The 14,282-nt window shown below is 43.9% G+C and overlaps 1 protein-coding gene across 8 annotated transcripts in view; it reads left to right on the top strand.

Moving 5' to 3' along the window:
• Positions 1-14,282, top strand: part of RTEL1 (regulator of telomere elongation helicase 1) — a 157,968-nt gene that overhangs the window by 116,898 nt on the left and 26,788 nt on the right. For 6 of the 8 annotated variants that reach the window (XM_058177924.1, XM_058177926.1, XM_058177927.1 and 3 more), the window contains exons 30-32: positions 952-1,089; positions 2,880-2,993; positions 12,111-12,356. In XM_058177924.1, the coding sequence (XP_058033907.1) occupies positions 952-1,089; positions 2,880-2,993; positions 12,111-12,356 (498 nt within the window). The remainder of the gene's footprint in view (positions 1-951; positions 1,090-2,879; positions 2,994-12,110; positions 12,357-14,282) is intronic. The other 2 variants (XM_058177928.1, XM_058177930.1) reach the window with 1 other exon arrangement.

Genomic DNA, 14,282 nt, shown 5'->3' with positions numbered 1-14,282 from the left:
AAAAAGAACGAGGAAATCCAGTTTCTTCAGCTTCTTTGTAGCAGTGGCATAATAACACACTCACAGACATAAACACACAGATATATTCCAAGAAAAAGAATGTATCTACTACTCTTCTTCCTACTTTTCCTACAATCGCCTTTTGAGAGTGACTGGCTCAAAGATTCCCAGCTGTATTTCATGGTTACGATAGGACAGGAACTCACCACCTCCCAGATCTAGAAGTGGAGGGGGCAGTGGGGAATCCTCTGGCAGATAGCCCACTCCTATGCTGTCAGCTGCCAGCTTGTGCTCACTTATGCTTTGCTGCTATGCGGTGACAGACTGCCATGAAGTGGGGGGAATGCTTGGGGAAATGAAAGTAAGTGTTGTGCCTTCTCTAGTCACTGCCTCAAGGACACCCAGCTGGAAGGAAGAAGGGGCTGCATACCAAACTGCGGTTGGACTAGCAGTTAGGATAACACCTTGCCTGAACCTGATTGGTTACCTCAGGTTGGGCAGTGAGAGACAGTTTAAGGAAGAGGAAAAATAGAACTTATGGATTTGGGGCGTGATTCTCAGTTCTGGCTTTGCAATACTGCGACACATGTGATCTCTAAAAAACTATACCTTTCTCAACAAATGGAGCCGAGGGTTGTTTCTGTTGAGAGGTGTACGTTGTGTGGCAGGTGTGATATGCACTGAATCATTAACTGAATCATTAATCATGAACGTATCTTTTCTTTTATGTACACTGAGAGCATATGCACCAAGACAAATTCCTTGTGTGTCCAATCACACTTGGCCAATAAAAATTCTATTCTATTCTATTAACCAAGTTTGATGCACCGCACTGCTGGATTTGGGGAGGCTAAAATACATGCTGCATTTGGGGAGAAACAGGCCAGCGTTTACCCTGTTAACTGCTATCATCATCTTTCCTTCTTCTTCTTTTTTTAAATTATTTGCCAGAGTTTTACCAATTTATTCGGCCTCAGCACAAAAAGCAGTTTGACGAAGCTTGCCGTTCCCTGACTGGCGTCGGTTGCGGATACAAACCCGAGCACAGCCTGCTGCAAGAAGATAGATTGTTATTAGCTCAAAATGCAGGTGAGGCCGACTTTAAGCAGCTGGCAGCTCCACCGGCATTGAAATGTATTTTAATAGAAGCCACCCCTTACCCAGGAAAAGTAACAATGCCCTCGCCAGAACAGAGCATCTTCTTCCAGCCTGGGTTTTTTTTTGTTTGTTTGTTTGTTTCAAGCTCTCTCAAAGGAAAGCAAATCCACCTTAACAAGGAAAAAATGTCTGGGCTTCTTTGCCCGTTTTCTTCATCAGTAACTGATAAAGTCCCTGGATTTAAGTCCCCCTGAATCTTCCCAGGAACTTCCCCTCCCACCTACTGTCAGCTGCTATCAATAAATGTTTTTTTTTGTTAATGCTATAACTTTAATGCTTAAAAGTTGAACATTTTCAAATTTTTACTTGTCTGTGCAGGTAGTCCTCAATTTACAACCATTTGTTTAGTGACTGGCCGAAGTTACAAATGGCCCTGAAAAAAGTGACGCGTGATCAAAATTAAGACGCTTGGCAACTGGCTTGTATTTATGACGGTTGCAGTGTCCCAGAGTCACATGATCATCCCGTGAGGTTTTCTAATAAGCAACGTCAGTGGGGAAGCCAGATTCACTTAACTAATGTGTGAACAACTGCAGTAATTCACTTAACAGCTGTGGCAGGAAAGCTCGTAGAATGGGGCAAAACTCACTTAACAACTATCTTACTTAGCAACAGAAATTTTGGGCTCAATTGTGGCTGTAAGTTGAGAACTACCTGTACTGTCATTTATGATACTACAAACGGCCCAGATTTGCTTATTAGCAAGATGGTCGGCGTATAAATTTAGTAAATAATAACAAATCAATAATAATATTTCTACTTACTTAAAAAAGTTTTTGTTAGTTGCGAAGTCGTGTCCGACCCATGGACAGCGTTCCTCCAGGCCTTCCTGTCCTCTACCATCCTCTGGAGTCCATTTAAACTCACGCCGACTGCTTCAGTGACTCCATCCAGCCACCTCGTTCTCTGTCGTTCCGTCCTTCTTTTGCCCTCAATCTTTCCCAGATTAGGCTCTTCTCCAGTGAGTCCTTCCTTCTCATTAAGTGGCCAAAGTATTTGAGTTTCCTCTTCAGGATCTGGCCTTCTAAAGAGCAGTCAGGGTTGATCTCCTCTAGGACTGACCAGTTGGATCGCCTTGCAGTCCAAGGGACTCGCAGGAGTCTTCTCCAGCACCAGAGTTCAGAGGCCTCAATTATTTGGCGCTCAGCTTTTCTTATGGTCCAACCTTCACAGCCATACATTGCAACTGGGAAAACCATAGCTTTGACTATACGCACTTTTGTTGGCAGGGTGATGTCTCTGCTTTTTAGTAAGCTGTCTAGATTTGCCATAGCTTTCCTCCCCAGGAGCAAGCATCTTTTAATTTCTTGGCTGCAGTCCTTAAAAAAGTATCTATTGCCTATCTTGTCAGGGGAATATGGCTTTGCTGCCGCCAGCTAATAAAATTATTTCTTGGGAGGGTTTTATCACACTTGGTGTTCTGATATATTTGTTGTTTCTGCTGCTAATCCAGGGGTCCCCAATTCCTGGGCTGTGTCCTGTTCGAAACCAGTCCGTGGGGGAGATGGGCAACTGGATGGAGCTTCGTGCATAAGCGCAAGCACCCTCTGCTCACGTGCGAAGCTCGTTCGCACAAGTGAAAGGCGCCTGTGCCCGCCACTCGCACAAATGGAGTGGTGCATGTGCGCCTGCCACTAACACGCCTCCCCTACAAGCTGGAAAGGTTGGGGACCACTGTGCTAATAGAGCCAGTATCTCTATCTGATTTTCTTTGATTTTAGGACAGGACTATGAAAAGAAAATTACCTTTTTGGAAGATTCCACTGAACAGCTTAATTCCAAGCAACATTTAAACAAAGGCGGATCCCACCTGACGGCTGATTTAAATGCGAAAGGTATGCTTTAAATTCCTGATGACACCTGTGGGAAACTTTTTTCATTTCCGGTTCATCATTAAAACTGAATTCAATCACATACTCACACTGGGATGAAACCAAATGCAGTTTTGAATTGGGGAAAAGAGGGAAATTCTTAAATCTTCTTTTGAAGACTTATGCCCCAGGTAAGGAATCTTTGTAATTGTTCTATTGCACATTAGTCATCTAGTTTGGACTTTTAAAAAAAAAGAATTATAATTCTTTTAGGTGGAAAGGAAATGTTTCCGTTACTTTGAATTTAGATGAATAAACGTGACATGCGTAGCTTGGAGCAATAATCATTGTTCTCATTTCTGGTTTATTAGTGCAAGAGGGCGAGTCTTTTTCTCAGTAACATTGCACATGCTTTAACAATGGGGAAATTCCTATTAGGGATCCCAACAGAAAACCACACAAATGATACACAATACTTAATACTACACATATTAACGGCGGCAGGTATAGCATATGCGCAAAATTGGGAAAAAGAGAACCCACCAACAGAGGAAGATTTAATTAAGAAAATGCTAGAATGCACTGAGATGGATAAACTCACAAAAGAAATCAAGGAAAAAGAAGAGACAGAATATTATAAGTTCTGATGTAGATGGTATGAATGGTTACAAAATAGGAAAGATAGGAAAACTGAATAATAGGGTAGAATGTAGATGAAATAAAGGAAGGTAGATCATAATAAGTTAGGATTAAAATATGTATATATAGTAAGAAAGGACCGCACTGAATAGGTGATAATAGGTGTGTGTGTGTGTGTGTGTGTGTGTGTGTGTGTGTGTGTAGGTCTTTGGTTGTTCGGGTTTTCTCCCGCGTAAAATTGGAAGTGTCTTGCCGACGTTTCGACGAAGTCTCATTCGTCATCTTCAGGCTTCAGCTTCGTGCTTCTGGGAGCAATGTGTGATTGCAGCTGTTTCTTCCTTTTTAACTGCTAGTGGGGGTTTGAACTGATTGGGTGGAGCTTGGCTGTGCTCTGATTGGATGGGGGGGGTTTTGTGCTCTGATTGGATGGGGGTGTGTCCTGTTTGTGTGGGGGCTTGGTTGTGCTCAGATTAGTCTGAGTTGCAGGGGGATTTGAGCTGGTGAGCTGCATTGCTGTTGTTTGGCTTCGTGTTTGTGGTCGTGCTACATCTTCATAGTGGGTGTCAGGCCGGTTTAGCTCACGCTGGTAAAGTCTGTTATTAAGAACACAGTAGCCTGCAATTACTGCAGGTTCGAGCCCGGCCCAAGGTTGACTCAGCCTTCCATCCTTTATAAGGTAGGTAAAATGAAGACCCAGATTGTTGGGGGGGCAATAAGTTGACTTTGTAAAAATATACAAATAGAATGAGACTATTGCCTTATACACTGTAAGCCGCCCTGAGTCTTCGGAGAAGGGCGGGGTATAAATGTAAACAAAACAAAACAAAACGAAAACAGTCTGCCAACCTCTACATGGAACATTTTGAAACCCAAGCACTAGAAAAATCTGATCACAAACCCAAACTCTGGCTCAGATACGTAGATGACACCTTCATAATCTGGCCACACGGGAAAGAAAAACTTGACAACTTCCTCACACACCTCAATAGCCTACACCCCAAAATACAGTTCACCATGGAAACAGAAGTTAATAGCCAACTTCCCTTCCTAGATGTCTTAGTCTACAGAAAACCCAATGGCTCCCTAGGACACACCATCTACCAGACCTATATACAAACACCCGTGAAAACCTCAGAAAACAAATATTGCACCTCTACGGGGAGGAAATCCACCATCTGACCAGGACCTATGAAAAACTAGAAGTCCAAAGAGCTTCCATTTTATGTGACCTCGCATTCCTACGAAACTGCCGCGATCAAAATTTAATCCCCAAATGCTTCCAATTGAAATTCCACTCCAACTCTGCAGCCACCAAACGCATCCTAAAAAGAACAGAATTGGCCTTAATCAGAAATGAACTTCACACAAAAAGATTCCTCCTAGATCAAATCAACAAAGATCTCCTCACACTTCACCTCAAACTCAGCAACAAGATGCACCCTGCACTTTGGGACAACTAAACAACTTGCCGCCTGAGAGCCAAACACAGACCACCCTCAAGACAGACACGACACCAACAAACTCAAGACTACAAGAACGCCAGAAACAAACCCCTCCACCCTCACAGCAACACATGAAACAAACAGTGCATAACATCTCAGATAGGATCCTCACCAAAGCTGAAACCGATGTCCTTTCCAAAGGATTCAACTTTGCAGTCACTCCCAAAAACATCCCCACGAGACCATTATATGCGGAGTTGAAACCAGCCTGACCAAAATCAACCCCGATGACGCTAACAAAATCAGACTCAAATCACCAACATCCTCTGCAGCAGCAAGCCACCCAAAAGCAACTTACCCAAAGAGGAACAGACAGCACTACTTAACCTGAAAAAAGATACCAGCATAATAATCCTACCAGCAGACAAGGGCAACGCCACGGTGGTTGTGAACACATCTGACTACCAAACCAAATTAACCAACCTACTCCAAGACCCTGCATACAAGCCCCTAAAACAGACCCCACCACCTACCTAGAAAACCACTAGATCCAAAATAAAAGCCTCCCCATCAGCGAAGAAATCCAACAAAGAATCATTCCCAGAGAGAAATCATCCAGATGCCCTAAGCTCTATGGCCTCCCAAGATACACAAAGAAGGAACCCCCACTCAGACCCATAGTCAGCTCCATAGGCTCACCTCTACAAAACCTAGCCAAATTTCTCGCCAAACAACTACAGCCCTATGCAGAATCCATCACCTCACACGTAAAAACTCATTCCAGTTCATAGAGATCATAAAGAAACAAAACTTACAGCCCAGCGACCTACTCGTGAGCTTTGATGTCATATCCCTCTTCACCCAAGTGCCAATCAAAGAAGCCTTGACAGCTATCCAAAACAAATATAACCCCCCCAAGCACATACTAGATCTGACCAACCACTGCCTATCCAACACATACTTCATCTATAACGGACAAAAATACAAACAAGTAGAAGGAGCACCCATGGGATCACCCCTCTCACCTGTCATTGCCAACCTCTACATGGAACACTTTGAAACCCAAGCACTAGAAAAATCTGATCACAAACCCAAACTCTGGCTCAGATACGTAGACGACACCTTCATAATCTGGCCACACGGGAAAGAAAAACTTGAAAACTTCCTCACACACCTCAATAGCCTACACCCCAAAATACAGTTCACCATGGAAACAGAAGTTAACAACCAACTTCCCTTCCTAGATGTCTTAGTCTACAAGAAACCCAATGGCTCCCTAGGACACACCATCTACCAGAAGAAAACACACACAAACCGCTATCTGCATGCACTCTCACACCACCACCCAGCACAGATCAACTCCGTAGCCAAGACACTCATCTCTAGAACAAAATGCTTAGCTGATGAACAACACCTAAAAACCGAACTACACACTCTCACAAACGTACTAACATCCAATGGATTCCAGAGAAATAAGATTACCAAACTAATCCAAAAAGAACCCCCCACTAAAACCCAAGACAGAGAACAAGAAAACGGCACAGCCCTCCTCCCATATATAAAAGGCACCACAGACAGAATCAGCAAGATCCTCCACAAACATAACATCAAGACAGCATTCTGCACAAACCAAAAAATATCCACCATCCTAAGAAACCCCAAAGACAAAATTGAGTTAGAAAATCAAGGAGTATATGAAATCCCATGCACCGCCTGCCCCACCACATACATTGGACAAACCAACAGAAGAATAAGTGCACGCATTGAAGAACACAAGAACTCATTCAAAAAAGAGGAACCAACTTCTTCCCTGGTCCAACACTTTAAAGTCACAGGACACGATATTGACTTTAAAAAGACCAGAACTATCGCCAAAACTGAACACTTTAACAACAGAATAATCAGAGAAGCCATTGAGATAGAAAAACGCCCACACAGCATGAACAAACGAGATGACACCTCCCGCCTACCAGCCATTTGGAAACCCGCCTTATTGACAAACGAGTCCCTAACACGAGGAATGACACCAGACCCACACTCACGAGGTCCCCACAGGATGTCACCACCGCACATCCACCCAGAAAGCAGACCCAAACCCACACTGATCATGAAGCACGACCAAGGACCAGAAGCCAGACCGCAGCTGCAACATTAGCCATTTCAAACCCCTCCAATCCATTCATGCAGCAGACTGACACCCACTATGAAGATGTAGCACGACCACAAAGCCAAACAACAGCTATGCAGCTCACCAGCTCAAATCCCCTGCAGCACAGATTAGACTGAGCACAACCAAGCCCCCACCAACACAGGACACACCCCAGCCAATCAGAGCACAGAAAACCCCCATCCAATCAGAGCACAGCCAAGCTCCCACCCAATCAGTTCAAACCCCACTAGCAGTTAAAAGGAAGAAACAGCTGCGATCACACATTGCTCCCAGAAGCACGGTTGAAGCCTGAAGATGACGAATGAGACTTCGAAACGTCGCCAAGACACTTCCAATTTTACACGGAGAAAACCCAACAACCAAAGACCTATATACAAACACCCGTGAAAACCTCAGAAAACAAATATTGCACCTCTACGGGAGGAAATCCACCATCTGACCAGGACCTATGAAAACTAGAAGTCCAAAGAGCTTCCATTTTATGTGACCTGCATTCCTACGAAACTGCCGCGATCAAAATTTAATCCCCAAATGCTTCCAATTGAAATTCCACTCCAACTCTGCAGCCACCAAACGATCCTAAAAAGAACAGAATTGGCCTTAATCAGAAATGAACTTCACACAAAAGATTCCTCCTAGATCAAATCAACAAAGATCTCCTCACACTTCACCTCAAACTCAGCAACAAGATGCACCCTGCACTTTGGGACAAATCCAAACAACTTGCCGCCTGAGAGTCAAACACAGACCACCCTCAAGACAGACACGCACACCAACAAACTCAAGACTACAAGAACGCCAGAAACAAACCCCTCCACCCTCACAGCAACACATGAAACAAACAGTGCATAACATCTCAGATAGGATCCTCACCAAAGCTGAAACCGATGTCCTTTCCAAAGGATTCAACTTTGCAGTCACTCCCAAATACATCCCCACTGAGACCATTATATGCGGAGTTGAAACCAGCCTGACCAAAATCAACCCGATGACGCTAACAAAATCAGACTCGAAATCACCAACATCCTCTGCAGCAAGCCACCCAAAAGCAACTTACCCAAAGAGGAACAGACAGCACTACTTAACCTGAAAAAGATACCAGCATAATAATCCTACCAGCAGACAAGGGCAACGCCACGGTGGTTATGAACACATCTGACTACCAAACCAAATTAACCAACCTACTCCAAGACCCTGCATACAAGCCCTAAAACAGACCCCACCACCTACCTAGAAAACCACTAGATCCAAAATAAAAGCCTCCCCATCAGCGAAGAAATCCAACAAAGAATCATTCCCAGAGAGAAATCATCCAGATGCCCTAAGCTCTATGGCCTCCCAAGATACACAAAGAAGGAACCCCCACTCAGACCCATAGTCAGCTCCATAGGCTCACCTCTACAAAACCTAGCCAAATTTCTCGCCAAACAACTACAGCCCTATGCAGAATCCATCACCTCACACGTAAAAACTCATTCCAGTTCATAGAGATCATAAAGAAACAAAACTTACAGCCCAGCGACCTACTCGTGAGCTTTGATGTCATATCCTCTTCACCCAAGTGCCAATCAAAGAAGCCTTGACAGCTATCCAAAACAAATATAACCCCCAAGCACATCCTAGATCTGACCAACCACTGCCTATCCAACACATACTTCATCTATAACGGACAAAATACAAACAAATAGAAGGAGCACCCATGGGATCACCCTCTCACCTGTCATTGCCAACCTCTACATGGAACACTTTGAAACCCAAGCACTAGAAAAATCTGATCACAAACCCAAACTCTGGCTCAGATGTAGACGACACCTTCATAATCTGGCCACACGGAAAGAAAAACTTGACAACTTCCTCACACACCTCAATAGCCTACACCCCAAAATACAGTTCACCATGGAAACAGAAGTTAACAACCAACTTCCTTCCTAGATGTCTTAGTCTACAAGAAACCCAATGGCTCCTAGGACACACCATCTACCAGAAGAAAACACACACAAACCGCTATCTGCATGCACTCACACCACCACCCAGCACAGATCAACTCAGAGCCAAGACACTCATCTCCAGAACAAAATGCTTAGCTGACGAACAACACCTAAAAACCGAACTAGACACTCTCACTAATGTACTAACATCCAATGGATTCCAAAGAAATAAGATTACCAAGCTAATCCAAAAAGAACCCCCCACTAAAACCCAAGACAGAGAGCAAGAAAATGGCACAGCCCTCCTCCCATATATAAAAGGCACCACAGACAGAATCAGCAAGATCCTCCACAAACATAACATCAAGACAGCATTCTGCACAAACCAAAAAATATCCACCATCCTAAGAAACCCCAAAGACAAAATTGAGTTAGAAAATCAAGGAGTATATGAAATCCCATGCACCGCCTGCCCCACCACATACATTGGACAAACCAACAGAAGAATAAGTGCACGCATTGAAGAACACAAGAACTCATTCAAAAAGAGGAACCAACTTCTTCCTGGTCCAACACTTTAAAGTCACAAGACATGATATTGACTTTAAAAAGACCAGAACTATCGCCAAAACTGAACACTTTAACAACAGAATAATCAGAGAAGCCATTGAGATAGAAAAACGCCCACACAGCATGAACAAACGAGATGATACCTCCCGCCTACCAGCCATTTGGAAACCCGCCCTTATTGACAAACGAGTCCCTAACACGAGGAATGACACCAGACCCACACTCACAAGGTCCACACAGGATGTCACCACCACACATCCACCCAGAAAGCAGACCCAAACCCACACTGATCATGAAGCACGACCAAGGACCAGAAGCCAGACTGCAGCTGCAACATTAGCCATTTCAAACCCTCCAATCCATACATGCAGCAGACTGACACCCACTATGAAGATGTAGCACGACCACAAAGCCAAACAACAGCTATGCAGCTCACCAGCTCAAATCCCCTGCAGCACAGACTAGATTGAGCACAACCAAGCCCCCACCAACACAGGACACACCCCAGCCAATCAGAGCACAGAAAACCCCATCCAATCAGAGCACAGCCAAGCTCCCACCCAATCAGTTCAAACCCCACTAGCAGTTAAAAGGAAGAAACAGCTGCGATCACACATTGCTCCCAGAAGCACGGGTTGAAGCCTGAAGATGACGAATGGGACTTCGTCGAAACGTCGCCAAGACACTTCCAATTTTACACGGGAGAAAACCCGTACAACCAAAGACCTATATATATATATATATATATATATATATATATATATAAATATATATATATATATATATATATATAAATGTCATATGTTTGTCTTGTGTTTTAATGTGTACAAATAAAAACTTTAAAAAAAATAACTGGGGAAATTTATCCCCTCTATATCCTGGTTTGTCCTTTAAAAAAATCTTCCTGAGGATATGCAACAACTAGGAGAAAACAACAATAAAACTGTTGAAGAGGAGTTAAGTGATGCAAGTCTGGGTTTTCCAAGGAGACTAATGGCAGGAATAAAGAAGGGAAACTCAAAAGAAATAAAATTTCAACATTTCGTTCATTTCTCAAATCTGTACAGTTCTTGTTTCCTAAATCTTGCCTAATTCCATTGGGTTTGACATACCATGCAGGAAGAATATTTATTTATTTATCTGATTTATATTCCACCTTTATTACTTTATAGGTTAATCAAGGTAGAAAAACAGGCATTATACACTTTCCTCCTCCTATTTTCCTAAACAACAACCCTGTGAGGTAGGTTAGGTTGAGAGAGAATGACTGGCCCAAAGTCACCCAGCTGGCTTTCATGCCTAAGGTGGGACTAGAATTTACTGACTCCTGCTGGATTGGCCCAAAGTCATCCAGCTAGAATTGTGCTTTTCAGATATTTAATAGGGAATCAAAGCAGATAGAATAGATTAGAATAACAGAGTTGGAAGGGACCTGGGAGGTCTTCTAGTCCAACCCACTGCTTAAGTAGGAAACCCTAAACCAGTGATGGCAAACCTTTTCGGCACTGAGTGCTGAAAAAGGAGCGCATGCATCTGGGCCGCAACCTGGAAGAGGAGCAGTGATGGGTTGCTACTGGTTTGCCCCGGTTCAGGCAAACCAGTAGCGGGAGCAGGAGGCTATGCCCACCCACCTGGATGTCATTAAATACACTCTGCACATGCGCAGAAGTGGCGCGTGAGCGAGCGAACCGGTAGCAAAGGTAAGTGAACCCCATCCCTGAAGAGGAGCTGCCCAGGGCACATGCACATGCCCGAAAACGAACTTCCGGTTTCAGCTACTGAATTTCCGGTTTCAGACAGCTATTCTTCTGGGTTTCTGGCCCGCATGCGCACATGATGATTAGCTGGGCGGCGCGGATGCTCACGCAGGAAAGTGGAAGACCAGCTAGAAGATCTTCTAGTTTCCAGCACTGCTGCATGCAAAATGGCATGCATGATCATCGCATGCACATGCGCGCCAGAAACCTGGAAGAGGAACATGCGATGCCACGCGTGCCAGGGAACATGGTTCCGCATGCCACTTGCCATAGTGGTTATGCGAACCGCTGCAGCTGTTAAGTTAACGACACGGTTATGAAATGAATCTGGCTTCCCCTTTGCCTGCTTGTCAGATGGCCGCAAAAGAGGATCACAGGATACTGCAACCGTCATAAATATGAGTCAGTTGAATTTTGATCACATGACCACGGGGGTGCTGCAATGGTCGTAAGTGTGAAAAACGGCCATCGGTCACTTTTTTCCAGTGCCGCTCTAACTTCAAACAGTCACTAAGTGAACTGTTACAAATCGAGGACCAGCCGCCTGGCTTTCTGAGAAGTAGCCACAGGACATGCAGACCCCAATCAGCCTGAGTAATTTGTGTTTCCCCACCGTGTTGTGTGTTGTGTCTCAGGAGAAAGCAGTGCCAAGGTGTCCGATGTCTCCCCCAGACGTTCATTCAGTACCCCAAAGGAGGACCAGAAAGAGACCTACCTGTTGGCCTATGTAAATGAACTCAAGAGGTCGCTGGACAAAACCGCCTATAATACCTTCAGGTCAGCACTCGTCGCATACAAGAAGACCGGTGACTACGACTCGATGGTGACTGTGGTGGTGGCCCTCACTACGGACAAGCCAGAGAACTTCCACCTTCTGCAGAGTAAGTGCCTCTCCAACTGTGTGTAGAGTAAGCTGAACTCTCTCAGTATTCTGTTAGGTTGGGGGGCATTATGGTTTATGCGGTGGGAAGAACCATAGGACACATTGCCCTCCCCGAGGCATTGCATAACAGCTACATTCTGGTGGCAAAACAGGTCTAAAACGTAATTTAATTATAGAAGTTCAAAATACAGTTAGTCCTCGATGTACGACCACAATTGTGCTCAACATTTCTGTTACTAAGTGAGATATTTGTTAAGCGAGTTTTGCTCCATTTTAGGACCTCTCTTGCCACAGTTCTTAAGGGAATCATTGCAGGTGTTAAATTAGTAATATGGTTATTAAGTGAATCTGGCTTTCCGGTTGACTTTGCTTAAAGGGGGATTACATGACCCCGGGACACTGTAACCGTCATAATTATGAGTCAATTGCCAAGTGTCTGAATTTTGATCAGATGACTATGGGGATACTGCAATGGCTGTAAGTGTGAAAAACAGTCGTCAGTCACTTTTTCAGTGCCGTTGTGACTTCGAGCGATCACTAAATGAACTGCTGTAATTTAGGATTATGTATACTTCTATACAGGGACGGCAGCTCAGAGGAATCCCCTCAGGAAGTTGGTCCTTCTACCTAAGCAAACATTAGTCATGACTGCATTATTTAATCAAAGGCGTGTCCAACCTTGGCAACTTTAAGACCTGTGGACTTCAACTCCCAGAATTCCTCAGCCAGACAACTGTGGAATTCTGGGAGTTGAAGTTCACAAGCCTTAAAATTGCCAAAGTTGGAAATCATTGATTTAATTATTTTGATGCACACTTGGAATTATCTTTTCCTCAGGTTAGGATGGCCCCGACTGCTGGCCGTTCTGAAGGCCTTGAAGACTAGGCTGTGTGTCCAGGCCTCAGCTCCCATGCGTGTGAAGAGCTGTGTGTTGATACTGATGCATTATAATATCTCTTGGCTTTTAATTGTATTTGATTTCTTTTTTGTATTGTCTTTTAACTGTTTTGATTTTATGATTATTTGCCACCCAGAGTTACTATTTTTTTTTTCATCGTGGCGACCAAAACCGTTTACTGCTTTGATATGGATGGAGGCAGGAGGCAGACAGACAGACAGGAAGGAAGGAAGGAAGGAAGGAAGGAAGGAAGGAAGGAAGGAAGGGAGACAGACTATGATTGATTCCTTGATGCTCTCTGAACTTAATTGTTTTCTTGCAGACACTTTGTTACCCAACTAAGTAACATCACCAGGGCTGGAAGGGATAGGTTTTAGTTTGTTTGAGTTGTTAGTTCCTTGATTGGGGTATTGTTTATGGTTTGGTTGTTGGTCTAGAGTTAATTTTTGCATTAATCTCTGCTTATCTGGAAGCTGATTGCTGGTGAGGAGGTGTTGGGGTCTTGAGTGAACATACTTCATGAATTCCAGTGTTCTCTCACTCAGGTGTGGAAATTGTGCCATTTCCTCTCTACTTTTGGGTGACAGTGCTTTGGCATTAGAAATTATTCCTGTTCATTATAGGTAGTCCTCAACTTATGACCACAATCCTGTTGCTATGTGAGACATTTGTTAAGTGAATTTTTGCCCCATTTAACAAACTTTCTTGCCACAGTTGTTAAGTGAATGGCTGCAGTTGTTACATTAGTAACAGGGTTGTTGAGTGAATCTGGCTTCCCCATTGATTGCGCTTGTCAGAAGGTCGCAGAAGGGGAACATGTGACTCCAGGATACTGCAACTAAGCTTCTAAATTTTGATCACATAACTGGGGATGGTGAAGCCGTTGTAAGTGTGAAAAACAGTAATGTCACTTTTTTTCAGTGTCATTGTCATTTCAAATGATCACTAAGTGAACTGTTGTAAGTCTAGGATTACCTGTATTGAAGAAAGTTTTTTTTCCCACTGTGAAGCCTGTCAGGCCATCAT

This window comes from Ahaetulla prasina, chromosome 3 (assembly GCF_028640845.1).
Source record: "Ahaetulla prasina isolate Xishuangbanna chromosome 3, ASM2864084v1, whole genome shotgun sequence".
Classification (NCBI taxonomy): Eukaryota; Metazoa; Chordata; class Lepidosauria; order Squamata; family Colubridae; genus Ahaetulla; species Ahaetulla prasina.
Note: the sequence above shows the minus strand (reverse complement) of the source record. Positions and strands in the feature narration are given on the sequence as shown.